The 19,424-nt window shown below is 58.0% G+C and overlaps 3 protein-coding genes across 3 annotated transcripts; all 3 read left to right on the top strand.

Annotated features, from left to right (window-relative positions):
• The first annotated feature begins 4,263 nt into the window (after positions 1–4,263).
• C8Q71DRAFT_731049 (Pkinase-domain-containing protein) lies at positions 4,264–6,990 on the top strand. The gene is made up of 8 exons (XM_047922156.1): positions 4,264–5,337; positions 5,393–5,504; positions 5,556–5,855; positions 5,925–6,034; positions 6,084–6,150; positions 6,212–6,300; positions 6,374–6,471; positions 6,546–6,990. Exons 1-8 carry the CDS (start codon positions 4,423–4,425, stop codon positions 6,892–6,894), a joined length of 2,040 nt encoding a protein of 679 aa, XP_047784856.1. The 5' UTR covers positions 4,264–4,422; the 3' UTR covers positions 6,895–6,990.
• A 3,513-nt stretch (positions 6,991–10,503) lies between these two features.
• On the top strand, positions 10,504–13,527 carry C8Q71DRAFT_731035 (HSF-type DNA-binding-domain-containing protein). The gene is made up of 6 exons (XM_047922155.1): positions 10,504–11,213; positions 11,269–11,419; positions 11,497–11,572; positions 11,631–11,765; positions 11,821–12,909; positions 13,020–13,527. Exons 1-6 carry the CDS (start codon positions 10,525–10,527, stop codon positions 13,085–13,087), a joined length of 2,208 nt encoding a protein of 735 aa, XP_047784855.1. The 5' UTR covers positions 10,504–10,524; the 3' UTR covers positions 13,088–13,527.
• Positions 13,528–14,276: 749 nt separating this feature from the next.
• On the top strand, positions 14,277–19,302 carry C8Q71DRAFT_731031 (clasp N terminal-domain-containing protein). Its single transcript, XM_047922154.1, has 11 exons — positions 14,277–14,519; positions 14,593–14,654; positions 14,711–15,175; positions 15,277–15,792; positions 15,854–15,910; positions 15,970–16,116; positions 16,170–17,910; positions 17,971–18,284; positions 18,344–18,475; positions 18,528–18,773; positions 18,832–19,302. Exons 1-11 carry the CDS (start codon positions 14,462–14,464, stop codon positions 19,111–19,113), a joined length of 4,020 nt encoding a protein of 1,339 aa, XP_047784854.1. The 5' UTR covers positions 14,277–14,461; the 3' UTR covers positions 19,114–19,302.
• Positions 19,303–19,424: the final 122 nt, after the last annotated feature.

Genomic DNA, 19,424 nt, shown 5'->3' with positions numbered 1-19,424 from the left:
CGTAACAGCAGCGTCGCAAGTGCTTCGTACGAGCTGTAAGCGAATTGCTTGGCAGACGCGCAATTTATTTCGCATTATCTCCATCCGCAGTCGTTGCGGCCGATATCAAATCGACGCCGACGCGGTTGAACTGCAGTCGCAGTCTGAGGCAGCGGAGGTGCGTAACACCATATTTCATTTTGAGATCACCCCGAGGGTGGTCGCAACAAGTCTTGTGCCAGCACACACAACGCATGCCGGTACGTCGGGACCAGCAAACGAGCGGGTGCGACTTACTCATTCCTGCGATTGATCGGGTCAAATGGCCTGCAGGGCTTGCAGCCTGAGTGTGGGCGGGCTTCTGCTGCTTTCCGCTCAGAAGGTCTTGGGCGCTGATGCCGGCACAAATGCAACGATGCCAGACCAGCATTTGTAGCGACAGTTGTTCGTCTGTAAGGGTTTACCTTCGTATACGTACAAGCAACCTCCTCGCGGCGGCATGTGTGCTATGCAGCGAGTGGAGCTACATACAGTTATGTGAGCGTCATTAATTTTTGTCGCCAGCGATCTCCGATTCTCGTGTTGCTCTGGACCGAGGGTACTGCGTGTAAGCCCGCTGGAACATGCATGGGTTTGCTCCGCGACTCGACGACCATCCATGGATGCTCCGGCGGTCCGTAGACCAAGGAGCTCACCACATACATACGACGACCGACAAAGGCCCAGCTGCTGCGCAATGCGATCGTGACTCGATAGGTCTGAGACACTAAACTGACGAAGCGCGTTTATCGATGTGGAAGAACGCATTCGCTATGCCTGAGCGCACGATGGAGTGGACATCCTCAACTGCCCCAACAGGCCGGGCCACAGGTGTGGGGTTCTCACCTGTGGGCCTGCCTTGAATGTGCCAACCGCTGGTGCGTGGTCATACTAGATTCTTCACACATTCTAAATGTGTCTATTTAGGTCATCGTATGTTGGGCAGGAAGGCGCGAATGTGTTAGAGACCAGAAACAAGGTTCATGGAATACAGTTGCGAACGCCTGACGGGTCACGGTTCTCTCCTTCTCGTGCCTTCAGCACGTCCAACTGATAATTGCACCTGCGAGGCCTTCCCGTCTCCTCTATGTCAGCGATGCGTCTGAGGGAACGGGAACTGCGAGTCGGCACACGTTGCCCCATCCTCCACCAGTAATCAACTTACGACAGCGTCACTCTAAGAAGCGGAATGCAAGAAGGTGATCTGCACGGTCGATTTTCACTGTGCTCCCTTCTCCAAATCCACGAGCCATCGGAGGAATACGAGAAGTAGGTGTTATCAATGTCTCGCGCCCTGCACCACAATGTCGCTGCACTGAAACCGTCGGTCTAGCTGCTAAATCCAACGGTTCGTCGTCTTCGCAGTTCTCAAGCTCGCGGCCCTTTATGACGATCATCCCACCCCCCGTCGAGATTAGGACCCGTGGACCGTATCTGCTCCGCTTTGGCGAAGCTTTGATTGGATCGTCGCTTCGGGCACATCACTTCACGCTAAACCTGCTTACCTGCAAATGTCCGATCGGAGGTTGGAGGGTGCGCAGTGGCAGATAGCCTCGGCTTTCGAATTTTAGTGGTCATCCGGATAGCGCCGTCCGCTATAAATGGTCGTACGTCTGCTCATATGCGGGATGGTGGATGCCCCAGGCCTATCCAGGATCCACGATTGAGCGGGAGGCAGAAGGAAATTCGCCGCGGAGGCGAACGTGACCGAGAGCTGGCGCTCGTATGTACGCGTATCCCAAAACTCGATAGTGTTTCGTATCTAACCAAGACTCCGGCGAAGCCTACAGTGTAGGATCCCTTGTACCTCGCATCGCCGAGTGCGGCATGCAACTGTGGATTCCTCTTGGACCACAGTGACCGTTCTGTAATCCTGTGTATTGCTCAATGACCAGCCGGCTTGATACCAACAATCTGACCGTTCACCACGGACGGAAGGTTGGCCGATGGAAACACCAATCAGTCCTGAACGCGCTCTAATCATCTGCCTACAAATGAGCCGGCGACTAGCCAGTCTCCGGCGTATGTTCAATGTATACACTCCGAGTCGGATTGAAGCATGTCGCGCACTCGGATGCACATTCACTGATGGTAGGACTGGAACAGTGTCTCGGTCGACTGTGTGGTTGCCGAACCACACATAAAACGGAGCGTCATGTTATGTCTATTTGCCTACCGCAGCGCGGATGGTTTGGAAAACAAACACACATCTCCTGTACTGCCCTCAAATCTCGCAGACTGTGCTAAGGCTCTGAGCTCAATGCAATGCGATGCTATCCCGGGTCTGACCCATCGGCAGTCTGTAGCTTCATGAAGAAATGGTTCAGCATGATGTATTACCGGCTTGATTTCGAGTGTTGAGTGTAATGCGGAAACGTCAACAACTGCGTTTCCGGCGAGTTCGAGACACAACAGGACAAGACAATCAGGTATTTATTGAGGCTTACTCCGCATCCGGAGAGGGCGCAGCCATCTCATGGATCAATACAGCGATACGACCCCAATGGTTATACCGTTTCATCCGCTTGAACGCATAGGCCGCTTGTTAATACTAGGAAGGCATTCGCTGGATAAGAACTGGCAAGATCTCCACGAAATACTTGTGAGCCGAATGGAGTTCAGGTCAGACGTGCTATCACAGTACGTACTACTTCTGACACTCTGTGCGCAGCGACTACATGAGAAACGCGCCTATATATTGCCTAGCACGGTATACGTTGTGAGCCTGATTGTTTCGAGTTCTAATACTCTGGTGTTCAGTGATAACATACACGCCGACACTGCTCACTGAACGGTTGATTTCAAGGGGCTCGACCGCGACAGAGTCGCTCTCTCTTTTGAGGGGCCGTCTCGACTTCCGCCTAAGTTTTGTCAGCTTGTTGTCCGAGGTTGAACGTTGAACATCCAGAGGTTGACGCGACGCGAATATCGGATTAAATTCGGCAGCCACAACCGCGCGTCGTAATCACGTGCGACTAGTCCGGAGTTGCGCGCGCAGCTCGGATGGCACTGGCAGACATCCAGTAACGGATACATATCTCTCAGCTTCGGCGCGCTACACCTATGCGCATTGTGTAAGAGCATCGGGTTTTTATGACTATCGCTAGGGGGAGAACAACTGTAGCGAAGCATAAAGTTATCTCAAGGTCAGGTTTTGCTTCGTAACAATTGACACATAGCCTTGCTGACGGAATCACTCAGCGCAGCTGTTCAGCCTTGTTCAAGCTTGTTCAGCATACAGATGACTTGGTGACGTCGTGCGACAATTGCACGATCATCCCACAGGCATCCCCAGAGCAACTCGGGAGGGTAGCTTAGCGACAATCGTTTCACTGTCAGGTTCGTGACTCCGGCTATGTCGGTCTCTTCCTGAGCTATGGCCATGGCTTGAGTGCTACCCGCTGCCTAGGTTCCTGCAGACGGTCTTCGTCGAAGAACTGAGCTGCACTGCTGAGTTCACGAGGGGTTTCCCGGACGACTCGCGCGATCGTACCACCCAAGATACGCGCATTGACTCTGGCAAGGCAATAGCAAGGCACACCCTTTGAGGAGGATATTTCCCGCGTTCTGGGAACGACAGCAGGCTCGTCGATTAGCAGGGTAGATAACGATACCCAAACTTGCTTCAGAGTATGCTTCCACTGCCGGGCAGGCTCGGAGGGACAGTTCACTGCATCCGTGCGACACTGCGTCTGTCGCTGAGCGTGAAGCATCATGGCTTCCAAGGTCATGAAGCCCGGTCAGGTAGCCTCGCACCGCTCTGGATCTTGTTCGTGTTCGCATTACTCGTACGTCGTCCTGCAGCTACCACTCTCCTTCGAGGTCACATAGGTGTTTACACGACATCTGCATCACCCCTTGTCGGGCGCATCTGCTAATGACGGAAAAATATAATTGAGCAATATGATCTTTCGTGACAAAGCTTATACCAAGGAACCGAAACTCATGAGCGATTACATTTGATCCCGCGTCCGAGTCGCGCGTTGTCCGCCGTACGCGTGCATGGCGCGCCGCTAGGATTCATTTCCGTGCGGCATGGAATGGGACTTGTCCATTGCTGGGGGTTTGTTTATTGCTGCGGATGGCCGTTGGGCTTGAAACCAGGATTCATGAACGCGTAAAGCAGCCGCGGGGTCTAGGCAGGGCGGCGAGAAGTCGGCCAGGTCCCCGGTGAACCCCGAAAGGAAGCGGCGGGCGTTGGCAGGCTGCTGAGCTAATCGCTGTGTAACATTCCTCGAAAATGGCCTCTAATTCTCAATAATCCTTGAGCACGTCCAGGTCCCGTCCGCTGCAACCGCCAGCCATAACACGGCCCAGGGTCGACAACCAACCTCCTTGCAAGCTCGTGCACCCACACGTTCTTCTGCTCTCTCATCATCACATTTCTCTCGCTTGTTCCCCGGCATGCTGCAAACCGACGGCGAGCCACCCAGCCCCGCACTTCCCCACCAACAAGGGATCGTCCGTTCCGCCTCGTCTGGTCCTCACGGAGGTGCACCCGCTTGGAAGAGCATCTTTCGCATTGGAAGCCAGTCATCGAAGAAGCTTGCAGGCAGCATCACTCCCTTGACCGTTGACACCGACGGCGCGTTCTACACCGAGCCTGCCACCTTGACACCTAACACGTCGCTCACTCCTCATTCCGTTCTTTCCCCCGACCAACGTTCGTCGTATACCTCCTCGAACACGCTTTCGAGCGACTCGAGCAAACCGCTACCGTCCAGGACCCCTCATCGGACACCCAGCACGCCTGCGTACATGAATGGTCATCAGGATTCGAGTGATGTGCCCCCTTCAAATGGCCACGACGTGATGCGCACGCGCACCAAGTCAAAAGCGGAGAAGCCTCGTCTCTTCGGGCGTACCAAGACGCCCTTAACCGCGGACCCTATCCAGTCAGGCTTCCCGACGATCAACCAGCCCAGCTCATCCAAGTCGGGGCCGCTCTCGCCTAAAGCTATCGGTGCAAATGCATCGCGCTTCATCCGGCGCGTCGCGTCTGCTCCGAATGCGAAAGGTCTTTTCTTACGGACGACACCTGGAACGAATACACGGAACGGCCTGCTATCGCCTGGCGACCCATCGCACACAGTTCACGAGAATGGGCTATCTGACCAAGGAACGAACTCCTTGGAGACTGTTTCCTCCGCGTCTTCGAGAGGGCATCCGGTGCGCCCTAAACACCGTGCATATAGTACGACAACCATTGACGTGTCCAAGACCAAGGATCGCGTCACCAATGCTCAAAATCCAGTGGATGGTCCTGGCAGGGTAGCATTCCGACGAACGTATTCAAGCCATTCCATCAAGGTGAGATCGGTACGTGATTCATCCATTGACATGCATGCTGTGAGTCGATGGTCCTTGTGCTTAGGTGGAGGTCGGACCGCAAAGTTTCCAAAAGATTAAGATGCTGGGTCGTGGCGATGTGGGAAAGGTGTACCTGGTACGGGAAAAGAAGACAGGGAAGCTGTTCGCAATGAAGGGTGAGTCGTCAACGTCATAACTTGGGTAGCCGTTCTGAACACCGGCTGTAGTTCTGTCGAAGAAGGAAATGATAGAGCGGAAGAAGATCAAGCGAGCCCTCACTGAGCAAGAGATTCTTGCGACAGCGAACCATCCGTTCATCGTCACGCTCTATCACTCGTTCCAGTCGGACCAGTACTTGTACTTTTGCATGGAGTACTGCATGGGTGGCGAATTCTTCCGCGCGCTGCAGTCGAGGCCGGGAAAGTGTCTATCAGAAGACGCGTCCAGGTTTTACGCCGCGGAGGTTACGGCCGCACTAGAGTACTTGCACCTTATGGGTTTCATATACCGTGATCTAAAACCGGAGAGTACGTGTTGTTCACTCAGGGCTGCAGCATGTGGTCGAGGATGATTGTGCTCAATGCATTATTTTACAGATATCCTCTTGCACCAGTCCGGACATATCATGTTATCGGACTTCGACCTCGCAAAGCAGTCTGGCGCACCTGGAGGTCGGCCCGCCACCATTCACCAGGTTGAGAATGGGGTACGGCGTAATCTCATGGGACCGGAGTAAATCGCTGATCAAGGTGCAGATGCCCCTGATAGACACCAGGTCTTGTACTGCTGACTTCAGGACCAATTCGTTCGTCGGCACGGAAGGTAAGGTTCCACACCTCGGGTTACGTTGTCTCGACCCTGGAGTGATGACGTTACTTTTCAGAATACATTGCGCCTGAGGTGATCGAGTCTTCGGGACACACGTCTGCAGTCGACTGGTGGACGCTTGGGATCTTGATCTACGAGATGATTGTGAGTACTCAGCATCATATACGGCGAATCAACACCGGTGCGGATGTTGACCATATGTTGCGCGGCTCCATAGTACGCAACAACGCCGTTCAAAGGCGTGAAGCGTGACGACACCTTCCATAACATCCTTCATTTGCCTGTGCACTTCCGTGATTCGCCTAAAGTGACATTGTGAGCAATTCCCTTCTTCATGCGAATCCATGTGCTCACCTTGCGTTATTGCACTGCGCGCCCGACGGATCCAGAGCAGGCAAGGATGTTATCACGCGCCTGCTTGACAAGCGAGAGCCGACTCGTTTAGGAAGTCAGACCGGCGCGTCAGAGGTCAAGCAGCACAAGTGGTTTGCTAAAATCAACTGGGGCCTTCTGCGGAATACGCAGCCACCGGTGAGTATGACGTTTACTTTATGGATGCGCATCGGGGCGAAGAAGCGCGCGGGCCTGGGTTCGCGGGAGACGTCACCGCCACCATGGTACTGGGCAGCACTATTCCATTTTGGGACAACTTGGAAGATTGCTCTCCCAGTGCCATTACTGGTGGTCTTGGGAAGAAACCACGACGGTCGCAGTCGAGGTAACTTAGCCGAGTCCTGAACGCCTGATCGACGTTCCAGAGACCGCTAAATGCCGCTCCATTCTTGCCTTATTATATCCATGTCTCCTATTGTGCCACTTACTGACTGGATCTTTCTCTGTTCTCCGTTGCTGGTCCCTCCCTGCCATTGCATCTCTCGGCGGTGCTCGATCCCTGGAACCTCGCGGACAACGTTACTTTACTACTCATCTGGATCTCTGCGAACCTCGCGTCGGCACCGCTCTTCTTCCACTGATGACAACGACATACCCTCCTAACCCGCCTCCGTACTCTCTCCGCACGGCGATACCTTGCGTAACAGATCGTGCCGACCGTTTCCAATGGTGTGGACGCCGTGAACTTCCGACAGATGAACGAGTCGAGTTCCTTGCATCTGGAGAAGCAACAATCGCACTCGCCCCAGGCTTCTCCCCGCACCATGTCGGCAGTCCCCAGCGCTGTGTACGGTCAACGTCTCCCTATCCACGGCGTCGCTGGCGCAGGTGTCCCGGCTACCCCAGGATTGCGCGGAGACGACGGTATGGACCCACCTCCAGAGCAGGTCGACCTATTCACTGGATTCTCGAGTATCACGCTCCACTACGACGGCGAGAACTGAGCAACTCCCGCGCGCGGCGAGGGCCCCCTGTCCTCTGAGGCCGGGGACACCGCTGGAGCCTGCGCTGGTGGATCTATTCTACCGTGCGGAGCCGTACGTGCTCCGTGCGCAGGGGCGCGCTTTCTGGTTTATATTGATTTAGGGCTCGGTAGGGACTCTGCTGTGCTCCTTTGTTGGCTTGCTTTGCGCATTGGTCGCTGTCTATGGTTATCGGATTCACCGTGGATGGATCTCTTATTCCGATTCGACACTTTCTGGCTGCGTTCGCGTCTGGGCTGTCAACGTCAGCGGCGGGCAGTGCGTGCCCGTCTCCTCACCACTCACCCCTTCTGCTCAACCTCTCGCCCCCGTTTTCGGCCCCCCGACTGCATGGCGCGACGACACCCCGGTCTCGAGCTCGCCCGACCCCCCTTCCCTTCCCACCTTCATATCTCCCGCCGCCTACCCTACCAGGACCACTCGAGACCCGCCCGCCGCGCTGCCCGGCCCCGCACTGCATGGCTCATTTGCATCTTTGTTTCTCTGCATCGCATTCAATTGTACATATACCATATGCATGTACCACCAGCATACGTCTGCCGCCGCTCATTACAACGCAACCGCCCATCACCCATCGCACTCCTTTGGCATTCATTCATCACTGATTGGTGTCCTGTGTTTATTGGTCGCGCCGTCGCACATCCCATATCCGTATCCGTATTCATATATCCATCGCTATCTTCCTTCCCTGTTCCGCGCGCTCTCCAGTCCCGCTTCTACGAGCGTGGAGGGCGGCGTACATATTTCCTGACCTTCCTATACCTATTTACCTGCTACTTACTTAGATCGGCTCCCGGTACTTGACGACCAAAAGGAAGTATCTTAGGTTCCGTTGTATGCCCGCGCGGTCTTTGCTGTACGTACGTACTCGAGGATGGATTTGGGTTAATGCGTGCTTGTTCGCTCGCTCTGACTCGCCGCCGGCGTGTGCTTATCAGGCTGCAGGCCGCAAGCCTCGCCTCGTCTCGCTGTTCCCGAGGCTGTCAGCCAGAGTGACTTATCAGACTCTCCGAGGGGCGGAATGCAGGCTGTCAGTAGGGTGATGAGAGCGGGACAGGACGGGTGGTCCTCCTGCCCATGCCTCGCAGGAACATCAAGGCACGATCGACTGTCGCCGACGACCGTCGAACGTCGACGTCGTTGGGCCGTGCGACAGCATCTGGTAGGGCATCTGCCTGTTGCGCCTGCGGTGGTGATTACGCTGGCGGCTGCCAGTGGGCCTCCGGGTCCACGTCAGGCGCGGCGGCACTCCGCAGTGGCAGCAGCCAGATCGCACACGCTCGTCCTGCACTGTCGTCGTACCGGGCCCGTACTGCACTGTACATGCGCCGAGCCCCAGGCTGTGGGACGGGCGCTGCGGTGCTGCCGTAGGCTGCCCCTCCATCTGCACGCGCAGTGATGACGGGGATCTGCTGGTCGGGCATCATGCGTGGGACGGATGCGGAACCTGCGTCGCTCAATGGCAGGGGGGCTTGTTCTTAGGTTTGATTGCTGCGAGCGCACTGGCACTGGGCTGAGCCGTGGTGGCGCGCGGCGCTAGTACGAACAAGGGATCATCCCAGCGCGAAGTTGATTGGGGGCTCCGGAGGACGAGCGGGCTGTTTGCCGCGGACGGACTCGCGGGCAGTGGTCGTGCACAGTGCGAGCATGTGCGAGGCTACAAGGTACCAGCGGGGGCAGCGAAAGGGGTGCGTTGTTGTGTGATGCTATGTCTGGTTAGAGTTTCCTAGGACGGAAGCAAAACGAGCGCGCGTGAGGAAAACGTGCGAAGGCGGACGAGAGGAGATGTGGAGCTCTCCGAGGTCCTGGCGGTGCTCGAGCGAGTGGCCGGCGACGGGGGACGGAGCGCAGGGGCCCATAGGCCTATAGACAGCGGGCATTCTGCTGGGAGATCACAGCGAGAGTTGCCGGAGGCCGGGTGACGGACGGGCAGGAAGAGCTATTCATGGTTGAATTCATTCGTGGTGTGCAGGCAGCCTTCCGCGTTTGGTCTGGCCGTTGTCAAAGCCCTATTGAGATGGAAGGGGCGTATGCCGGCATCGTACGCGCCACGGGCTGATACGTAGCACGCAGACAGAAGAATTGACACGCAGGCCTCTCTGACTCAGGCCTGGTGCGTCACGGCACGTCCATGGGCCGTCCCGTCTGGGCTCAGAGTGGGAGTTGCGGTGAAATGGGACAGGTCGAGTGGCGCGGTGCGAGCACGCGCGCAGTGGCTTCCTGTGGGTGACGAGACGGGGTAACGGGCGAGTACGTACAGATTACGGGTCGCTGGGCTTTGGGGGCGCTAGGGCGTTCATAGATCATATCGTCGTTCATTCAGCGACGTCGAGGCTCGCGACACCCGGCATCCAAGCACGCGTGCGTCTGGAGACTCGAGTGCGGGTGTCCTGGCGGGATACAATGGGGAGTACGGCCGGGACGCGCGTATGACCATGGGATGGCTGGAGGCCATGTGCGAGCGCGGAATGGAGGGCGAGGATAGCCGACGCGCGACATGGGCGGGCGCTTGGTGCGTGGAATCGGGGGTGGTCGCGGTGCGCGGGCGTCGGGGCACGCTGTGGGCTGCTGGGCAGGGCGAGGACGCGTCCGCGGGGTGGGCGGGAGCACGCGTCGCGCGTCGGTGGCGGGCAATCTGGGCGATCGGAGAAGCGTTGGAGGGTCAATCGGCTTGTGGCGCAGAAGGCGGACGCGGCGGACACTGCATCGACGGGGCGTCTGCGTGGCTGCGAGCCGGCGGTACGGGCGAAGAGCAGGCACGGAAGCGCGGGCCAGGCGCAGTGTCCGACAGCGTCCGACGCTGGTCGCAGGCGGTCGCCCTCGCTGCAGCTCTCGCGGGGAGGCTGCCACTCCCGCCACCCGCGACGCCTGCCACTCCCGCACCCGCGACGCCTGCAGGACCCCGACACCGGCGACGAGGGTCCGTGGGAACGGCGCGCGGGGGCACCCTCGAATGGCCTCCCCGGCCCCCAGCCAATGGGCGCGGCCGCTGATGGGATGTGGCGATAGCGCAGGTGGCGAGTGCCGACGGGCCCCTGCCCGATTGGGCGCGGGCGTTCGATCAGAGATGGGCGCAGAAGGTTCCCGCCGAAGAACCTTGTGCGGGAGACCCCGGGGAGCGCAGGGGACGGCGGCCTGTTATCCGGAGTCGCTGGCGGGGGTTTACGTGCTCGGTGCAGAGCCTAAGTCCACCGTTGTCCCACAGACATTCCTGTCCCACACCAGCACTCTACAAATACGTTCCGCTGCCACCCACCTCCCCCGTCTTCTCGCGCCGCGCCAATTTCAAGTCTGGCGAATCCTCGTCCTCCCGCAGCTTCTCCTCTTCTCGCCTGCACGCTACCGTCTTCTTCGTGCATCCCACCACCCACCCGCGCCAGCAATGGCTGATCTCTACCCGCAGACGTACTCCAACCGCCAGACAACCTACCACCGCCAGGACCAGCAGTACCCCGTCCAGAACACCCAGGCCATCGTCTATCCCCAGCTCCTCAACACCCAGTCTGCACCCGTCTCCGATGACCACCAGTCGCCCTCGCCCCAGGACACCCAGTCCGCGTCCCCGACGCGCGACTCCGACTCCCCCAAGCACGATACCCCGCCCGCACAAAAGTCAGAGAACACGCCTCAGCAGCAGCAGGCTGCCAAACCACAGGCAACCTTCCTGACCAAACTCTACGCGTAAGTCGCTCCCCATCCGCCCGCCTCAGACGCGTCCTCACCGACGCGCCCCCAGCCTCTTAGAACGCCCCGAAAACCACCATATGATTCGCTGGGACCCCGCCGGCGAGCACATCATCGTCGAGCGGCCAGAGCAGCTCGCGTTACACGTCCTCCCGAGCGTATACCGCCAGTCCCGCTTCGCCAGCTTCTCTCGGCAACTCAACGTGAGCCGCACCGACCGTTTAGCCTTCTTGGCGCGCCATTGATGCGCTCGCTAACACCTGCCAATACTGTCATCCAGATCTACGGTTTCATGCGCAAGGTCAACCTCCGCAATGTCGATCCCGCCATTGACGATCCTGACGCGAGCACTTGGTGTACGTTGCTGTCCACACGTGACCCCGTAGGCATGGTACTCACCTCCTTGGCCTCCAGCCCATCCGACGCTCAACCGCCACTCGCCTCCGGAAGTGGTCGCAAACTTCAAGCGTCGCGTCCCACCGCGCCTCCCGAAGCCTCGCAAACGCGACAACGAGGTGCCTGTTCTCCCGCCTTCTCGCCCTCCGCTCGGTACGAAAGTCCGCCGCTCTTCCTATTTGTATACTCAGACAAATCTATTGTCCAGATGTTGCAGGACGACCCCGTGGCTTCTCGTCGCCAGGCTCATTCGCGCCAATTGGACAGACTGGCGCACCTAGCTGGTCGTCCGGTGGATACTCCCGCGGAACGCTCCCGCCGCTCACGGTCCCTTCGGATCCCCCAATGTCGCACGCTATGTATTCGCACTCCTCTCACATCTCGCATCCCATTACCCCTACAGACGATACCCCGTCCTCGGCTTCCTTCAGTCCGATGACGTACCAGAGCGCGCCGCGCGAGACGATGATGCTCCCGTCGCCGTCATCACAGTACCCATACTCAGAGCAGACGGGTACCAGCTGGGGCTTTTCTCCCACGAGCGCGTCGAGCCACTCATCTGGCAGCTTGTCTAGCTTGCTGAACCCGAGTACGAACATGAATGGTGGATACTCAAACACGTCGCGTCCGACTCCACCTGCCATTAACACGCACTCGTCCTACGCTAGTGTCCCGATGAGCCGATCCCACTATAGCGCTGGTGGCTTGTCGCCCGACAGCAGGCCGACGTCGGGGTACTCTGTCTCCTCCATGTCGTCGATGCCAGACGCGTATGCAGAATCGCCTCAGCATTACGGTCATCACGATTACTCGCGACCCAGTTCCAGCCATCATCCCTCGTCTGCGCGGCCGCTGACGCCTTCGTCCTCACGGCCGCCATCTTCAAAATCCTATAACGCGAGCTCGCTGAGCATCCGGAGGGCGCGGAGGCACAGCCAGGCGATGCAGCCGTATCCGTCCCCATACGGTGAGCATCCGCCGTTGTCGGCAGGTTCTGAGCGACCTTCGAGCTCGCCACAGCCGGATGAGCACCCGGGCAACATCGCGCGGGTGCGGAGCATGATACACCTCAACTCGGCAGATACATATGGTTTCAACCCTGCGCAAGCGGACTTCGCCTATGGGGCGGTAGATGACGGCCATGTGTCACAGCACGGCCACGGGCTGTATGTCAACACCGGACGAAGCGTCCGGCCGTCGACATCTGCGTCAAGTCTCTCGACGACGAGCTCGGCGGCGAACACACCGGGAGGCGATGGGTATGGGCCGGGTGCGGGCGAGGCGGACATCAACCGATGTGAGTGTTCGTCCGCTCTGTGCGCGACGCGCGGCGCTCGAGGCGCGGCGGTGGACGGTCGCTGACTTCGTGTGCTTTTTTTTCTTGTGGTGGTTGCGGTTGGACATCAGTCTCACCCGACTTCGGCTTCGTACAGATGAACGAACACCTCCCGCAATACGCTAAGGGCGAGATGTAGGTCCGCGCGTGTGCGTGGGCCACTCGGTCGTCGTCGGCGCCGGTGTCATATCGAGGGTGCGTCGGCGGCGGGAGCAGTGCGGCGCGGCGCTTGCAGTGATCGGCGGGGGCAGTGGCCGGGGGCCCAGGAAGTGTCTGATCGCGGTGCCGGGAGCATCTGCCACTCCGTGCTCTGTCTCATCTCTCCATCTCTCCATCTTTGTTCGCTCGTTCATCATGATCATTTGACACGGACTCGAAAACGTGGCTTGTCTCTCGCTTGTCATATCTCTACCTTTCATGTCTCGCTGCTTTGCAAAGCTGTTCGCTGTATTCGATAGCTGCTTTCGTCTCTTTACTCGGTCGCTGTACACTGCTCCCTTAGCCTGTCTCTTCTTCTTCTGGTAATGCGCTGTGATGTAAATATCCCATATACCAAGATGCGCGTTGATATCCCCCTTCCGCACGCGAGTGACGTGATTTACCTTAGGCATCAGCATTTCCCACTTGGGTCCACTAAATGTAATGAAGGGGAGACAGTGCGGCCGCGGATTCATCGGCGCGATCATCATAGAAACACCAGGAGCTTCTGGTGAAGCTTGTTCAGTAGACTCATGCCAGCTGCTGCATGCTGAGCTAACTCCGCGGGAGCATCTGACCGGACGGGTGCGCGCAGCTGCCCCCATTTCACATCGCTCTCCGAGTGCGTTCCGCCTGGGGGCTTAAGGAGCCGTGCTGAGACGCGGCGCGCTGCAGCGGTTTGTAGCGCTGCTTAGAGTAAGCGAGGCGGGCACTCCTGTGATGAATGATTTGCGAGTACTGTAGAATTTCGACATCATGTTCAGTGGGTGTGACCTGTGACGCTGAACTAGGTAGGCGCCCCAGTTCAGGACCGGCTGGGACCTGTGACCATAGGGCTAGTTCAGTCCAGAGGGTCTGTCCGCGCTGGGGCCTACGTATGTTCACAAACCGTCACTGTGACCATCGGCAAAACCTCAGTTCAGGACCCCCTGCGACCTGTGACTTCTGAACTGAAAGCCCAGTTCAGAGAGGCCCGTGACCTGTGACTGAACTTGATGTCGAAATTCTACAGTATGACGGGCCAGTGCGATCAATCTACGCTAAGTGGGCAGGGTGAAAATGGCGACGGGCTTGGGAGGCTCGCGGAGATGGACGCGGGCGAGGGCCAACGATCAGGCGGCTCGCGTGGCGGACGGTGGCTGAAGATGCGGCGCCGCTCGATTGCGATGTGGGCGTGCGCTCTCTGCGTGATCGCGTCGCCGCGTCCCGACTCTCCATCCTCATCCGGTCCATATCCGCTCGCTGCCCCGTCTCGGCCGTCCTACCGCGGCTCCGCCCGTCCTGCTTGCCTACGATCAGATTCGAAAGCCTCGCGATGGCCGACGCGGAGTCCAACGTCCAAAGGCTCATCAACCAGTGCACCAAAGCAACCGGTCAGTCTGCCTGTCGTCATGTAGCGCCGGGTGCGGTCCACCCATCATGCCCAGTTGCTCATTCCGGCCGCAGATGTCGACGCGAAGGTCGACGCGCTCGCAAAATTGCAGGTCGAGTTCGAGAATGGCGCGGAGGTGGGTGTGGGGCGCGTCCGTCGTGTAGCAGCCTCACCCGAACGCGACTTGCGTAGATCCCGGACTCGGACGCGACGATAACTGTGTTCAAGGCGTGTCTCAGGACAGCTAACCAGCACCTGTCTACCGCAACACTGTCCGCTCTCCCCCCGCTCCTTCCCCTCCTTGTTACTCGTCATGGTCTGACACGCTCAACATCCGCCGCGCCCAACTCTCCCACTGCCTCTACTTCCTCGAATGGCGCGTCCGTCATTGACGCGCATACAGTCCGTCAGGTGCTCACTGCGTTCCTGCCCTCTGGCGGTATCATCGATCGTCTCGGCGACAGCAGGGAGAAGTCCCGAGAGAAGGCGCGCGAGGCGCTGGTCCTGCTGGGTGGGTTCGCGTTCCGGAGTGGGGGGACGAGTGCGATGATGAACCGGTCGCGCGAGGGAAAGGGCCCGGAGACCCCTCTGCAGATTTTCGAGAGACATCTGAGGGAATTGGGGCTCGCTAGCAAGGTGTGGAGAGTGCGCGAGCAGGTGCGTCTCAGTGTTGCGTTGGTGTTCCATATGTCTGACAGCTGGGAACGCTGCGGGTGCTCGTGATTTTTTTTGCTCAATCCTACTGCGGTGGAGTACAGGCCGTATTGACACTCGTGCATCTGCGCCGTGCGCACCACCTCTTTCCCATCCGACCATACCTTCCCGCGCTCGTCGAGGCCCTCGAAGACACCGACGGGACTGTGCGCGAATGCGCGCGCCAGTCTACCGTCGAGCTGTTCACGGGGCCTGGCGTGTCGGATGCGGCTCGGGCGGACCTCAAGAAGGAGATGACGAAGAAAGGCGTGCGTAAAACCATCGTCGACGGCGTGCTCTCGCGCTTGCTCGCTGGCAGCAGCGGCGGTGCGAGCACCCCGGGCACCTTGAGCGACGCAGGCTCGGAGAATGGCGATGCGGCCCACAAAGAGTACGTTCCGCCGAGCGTCGCACTCATGAACCGTCGGCCGACGCAGACCGCTGGCCTCCCGCGAACAACGAGCCAGACCAGCGTGGGCAGCGTGCCGCGGCCTGGCAGTCGCTCTGCGATGGTGTCACCGTCGCCAGTTGACAGCCCTACTGCTGCCTCGGCGGGTGGTTCAGACGTCAAGCCCGTTTACGTGAGTGACATGGGAGGGATGTTCCTGCTTGATCACCGGAGCTTATGACGCATATACTCAGATTGCATCAGTGCACGACCTCGAAAACGAGTTCGCATCCATGGTGAAGCACTTCGAGGTAGATATACTGTCAAAGTTCAATGTGGCGTTTAGGTCTGATTGCCGTTCGAATTTCAGAGCAAAGAGACGGAGCATAACTGGGCGGCCCGTGAGCAGTCAATCCAGCGTGTGCGCGGGATGCTCAAGGGCGAAGTCCATACACGTTTCCATGACGCGTTCTTGCTCGGGTTGAAGAATGGCTTTATCAATGCATCTCTCAAAACGGTAACTCTTGTTCGCACAGACACAATCTGCTGACCGTGCTGACATTTCGTCAGCTTGTCAGTTTACGTACGACGGTCTCTGCGAACACATGCCTGTTGTATCAGGAGCTCGCTCTCGCACTCGGCGCCGACCTCGACCCGTCGTGTGACGTCTTGTACACGAATCTCCTACGAATGGGCAGCCTCACCAAGAAGATCACGTCACAGCAGTCGCAGACAACCGTCGACATGATAATCCCCCACACCTCAGCCCAGCCACGAATGGTTATTCCCATGCTGTGGAACTGTGTCCAAGACAAATCCATTCAAATGAGACAATACGCCCTTGGACATATACACGTATATCTTGATGTACATGGCGCCCGCGCGAAGCATGCCATCGAGTCTACTGGCGGCGTTGACCTCCTTGAAAAGTCCGTCAAGAAGGCCCTGGGAGACCCGAACCCGAAGGTTCGGGAGGATGCTCGGAAAATATTCTGGGTCTTCGAGGCCATCTGGCCAGACAGAGGTGCGGCCATCTTGCACGCGTTGGACTCCGTAGCGAGAAAGCAGTTGGAGAAGGCATGCCCCAACCCCAATGCTGTCGCCACTATTGCAGCGCCGGAAACTCCCAAGCCAAAGAAGAGCAGCGTCGCGGCGGCTATTGCTGCTACGAGGGCGAAGGCGAAGGCGAATGCCGCCGCGCCGCCATCCCTGCGCCATCAGGCCACAAGCACCTCGCAAGCTGTGCGAGCGATGTCGCCGACAGGCAGGCGCGAGGTGTCCCCTCCATTGACCGCGAGTACGTCCATGGGCAGCGTGCGTGCCACGTCTCCGACCACTCGATCGCCACCGAGATCACGAATTATTTCTGGTAACATGTCGCGGTCCGTCAGCTCAGGGGCTACATCGACGTCTTCACGGCCGCGGACCTCCCCCAGTCAGCCTCCCCCGGCTTCGCCGCCATCTCCCACACCTGACTCCGGGTCGACATTTCGCAGGCGCACATCATCCCCGCTCATCGCTCCCCCTTCTCCACCAAAGTCTCCTCCGAGTAGTCAATCTGTATTCAGACGGGCTGTGCACACGGCTTTGCCTGCGTCTCCGCCTCATAGCTCGGTAATCACATTCGCCGACCCTGCGCCTAAGCCCGGGCGATCAGCTGCTGTGCCATTGCCCCGAGAGTCATGGTCAATAGCAGGTCTGCATGGCCAGCACGGCACTGAGGAAGAGTCACTGCTTTTAGCTACGAAGATCCCGATCCCTGAAGATAGCGATTCCGATATGGACGAGTCGGTCAATCTGCTGTCTTTCTCGGCGCCCTACGAAAGGTATCCTCCCATCGAGATTGCAAGAGCGAATTCTCAAGCCGCGTCTTTCTCACCGAGATCAAGTAGCTCGCGGCCTGGGCCGTCCAAAGCACTCTCTACCTCCACAAATTCACCTCCGTCTAGTGCGCCGCAAGTGGTCGTCGAGGACGCGCTCCGTGCCCGTGCCGAGCAGGCGGAGAGTGCGGCGGAACGCCTGCTCGAGCTTGTCGAGCCGGAAGAAGATGGCGTACATCCGCCGCCGATCCCCGCGTCCTTAATGAGAAGCACAATGGCCACACCTCAAACGAAAACGAGGACCACTAGCGCGCGCAGCGTAAAGGCGACATTATCGCCGCCCCGAACACCTGTCAACAAGACTGCTGCTATGTTGAAGCAAGCCGCACTCTTCCAGGATAGCCCAGCCGCAAATGGCAAAACCGCGAACGTATTCAGCATGGTAAATGGCACCGATACCGCCACTGAATGGTGGGGGAAACGGACTTCGCGTGAGACTGAATATTCCTAGCATCTTCTGACGAGAAGACTCACGTTCTGTTCATCGCTAGTCATCAAGTCTGCGGGTGTTTCATTGCATCACGAGAGTGCGGATCGTGAGGAAGAACTGCAGGGATACATTTCCGCGCTCGAACAGAGTTCTGCAGATATCCCCGCGCTGAAGAACATGGCGCTTCTCTGTACCCAAATGGCCGTTCTTGAGCCTTCCTCGCCGACAAGCCCGGACTTCGCCGTGCCTCTCACGCCCTCACCCATACTAGGCAGCTCGGATTCCTTGCCATCTATCGCCAAGACCCTTTGGTCTCAGCACAAGAATTTTGACAGACTGTTCGACGCTCTTATCAGGTACTTGGATCCAGCCCAGGTCAGTGCGAGTGAGTAGCAGACGGATGATTGCTGATGTCAAACATCAATGTCAAACAGGATGAAGAGAAGTTGCAATATGGTCTCATCGTACTGTGGGAAATGATCGTGAACCAGTGGTCGCTTCTTGAAGGGAAGGAAGCCGACATATTCACTACGCTTCTTCAAGTCCGGTATTGCGCTAGATTGAGCGTAGGTGTCATACGTCATTGAGACAGCTCCACTGTTGAACCCGTTCTCGTAGGTCATGCAAGCCACGAACATGTTCCGAGATGCCCTCGCAGCGCGTGTCGACGCCGTATATGGTCTGACGACGTTACATGCGTGCGTGCGAGCGTTCCGTGATACTGATCCGCCGGAGTCCTCGAGCGTGGGGGCCAAAAACGGGACGTATGCGTTCGGACTCGTGGCGTTGGGCAAGTTTATCCTCCGCTTGCCTGCGGAAGTGCTCGAAGAAGAGCTACCACGACTTCGTGCCATGTTGATATCCGTGAGTGTCGTCAAAGCCTCCCTACTGATGCTGAATTGACTGATCTTCGCATGACTAGGCATCCAGCCATACCTCCCTCACGGTCCGCGAGGCAGCTGCCGCTGCTATGATCGCTGCACAGCTCGTTTTGCGTGATGAGGCGCACTTGTTCGCCCTCCTTGACGGGCTGCCAGATGACAAGAAGAACCTGCTGACCTACCTCTTCGATAAGCACGGCTGCAGGGACACGTCCGAGATTCTTGGACCCTCGCGGACGGAGAAGCTGGAACGAGAGATGCGGCGATTGGACACCCGTACGAATACACTACCACGGCTTGCCAACATGTCGTCTGGCATGTAGATCGATGGCCTGTCAATGGCCTGTCAAGCTATCCTTTGTACCCGGTACAGCCGTTTTCATCCTGTCCCCCTAATACCCATGCCTACTGTAATCCACTCTACTCCGGTCATTGTTCCTTCCGTGAAATGATGATCGGAAAGTCTATGCATCGACTGACATGATAGTGAATGATGTGAATCATGAACCTCACGCTGATAGCGCTGAACAGCGGGACTGTGTGGTGCTGAGCGCTATGAAAAGCATGGCCTCTCCGTTGGTTTGAGCGTGAAATGAGATCCCAACGTGCGACAAATGTACACGCCCATCGGCCT

Source organism: Rhodofomes roseus (genome assembly GCF_022264815.1).
Source record: "Rhodofomes roseus strain CIRM-BRFM 1785 chromosome Unknown C8Q71scaffold_1, whole genome shotgun sequence".
Taxonomy (NCBI): Eukaryota; Fungi; Basidiomycota; class Agaricomycetes; order Polyporales; family Fomitopsidaceae; genus Rhodofomes; species Rhodofomes roseus.
This window is presented reverse-complemented; position numbering and strand designations above follow the sequence as displayed.

What these genes read in the sequence shown, in the direction of transcription:
- C8Q71DRAFT_731035 (XM_047922155.1), top strand. Translation starts at nt 10,525, where the DNA reads ATGGGATGTGGCGATAGCGCAGGTGGCGAGTGCCGACGGGCCCCTGCC. An exon ending in TTCCTGACCAAACTCTACGC is followed by an intron (nt 11,214 to 11,268) that starts GTAAGTCGCTCC and finishes ACGCGCCCCCAG; the next exon opens with CCTCTTAGAACGCCCCGAAA. An exon ending in GCTTCTCTCGGCAACTCAAC is followed by an intron (nt 11,420 to 11,496) that starts GTGAGCCGCACC and finishes ACTGTCATCCAG; the next exon opens with ATCTACGGTTTCATGCGCAA.
- C8Q71DRAFT_731049 (XM_047922156.1), top strand. Translation starts at nt 4,423, where the DNA reads ATGCTGCAAACCGACGGCGAGCCACCCAGCCCCGCACTTCCCCACCAA. An exon ending in CCGTGATCTAAAACCGGAGA is followed by an intron (nt 5,856 to 5,924) that starts GTACGTGTTGTT and finishes ATTATTTTACAG; the next exon opens with ATATCCTCTTGCACCAGTCC. An exon ending in TTCGTTCGTCGGCACGGAAG is followed by an intron (nt 6,151 to 6,211) that starts GTAAGGTTCCAC and finishes GTTACTTTTCAG; the next exon opens with AATACATTGCGCCTGAGGTG.
- C8Q71DRAFT_731031 (XM_047922154.1), top strand. Translation starts at nt 14,462, where the DNA reads ATGGCCGACGCGGAGTCCAACGTCCAAAGGCTCATCAACCAGTGCACC. An exon ending in CAGACGTCAAGCCCGTTTAC is followed by an intron (nt 15,793 to 15,853) that starts GTGAGTGACATG and finishes GCATATACTCAG; the next exon opens with ATTGCATCAGTGCACGACCT. An exon ending in CCATGGTGAAGCACTTCGAG is followed by an intron (nt 15,911 to 15,969) that starts GTAGATATACTG and finishes TTCGAATTTCAG; the next exon opens with AGCAAAGAGACGGAGCATAA.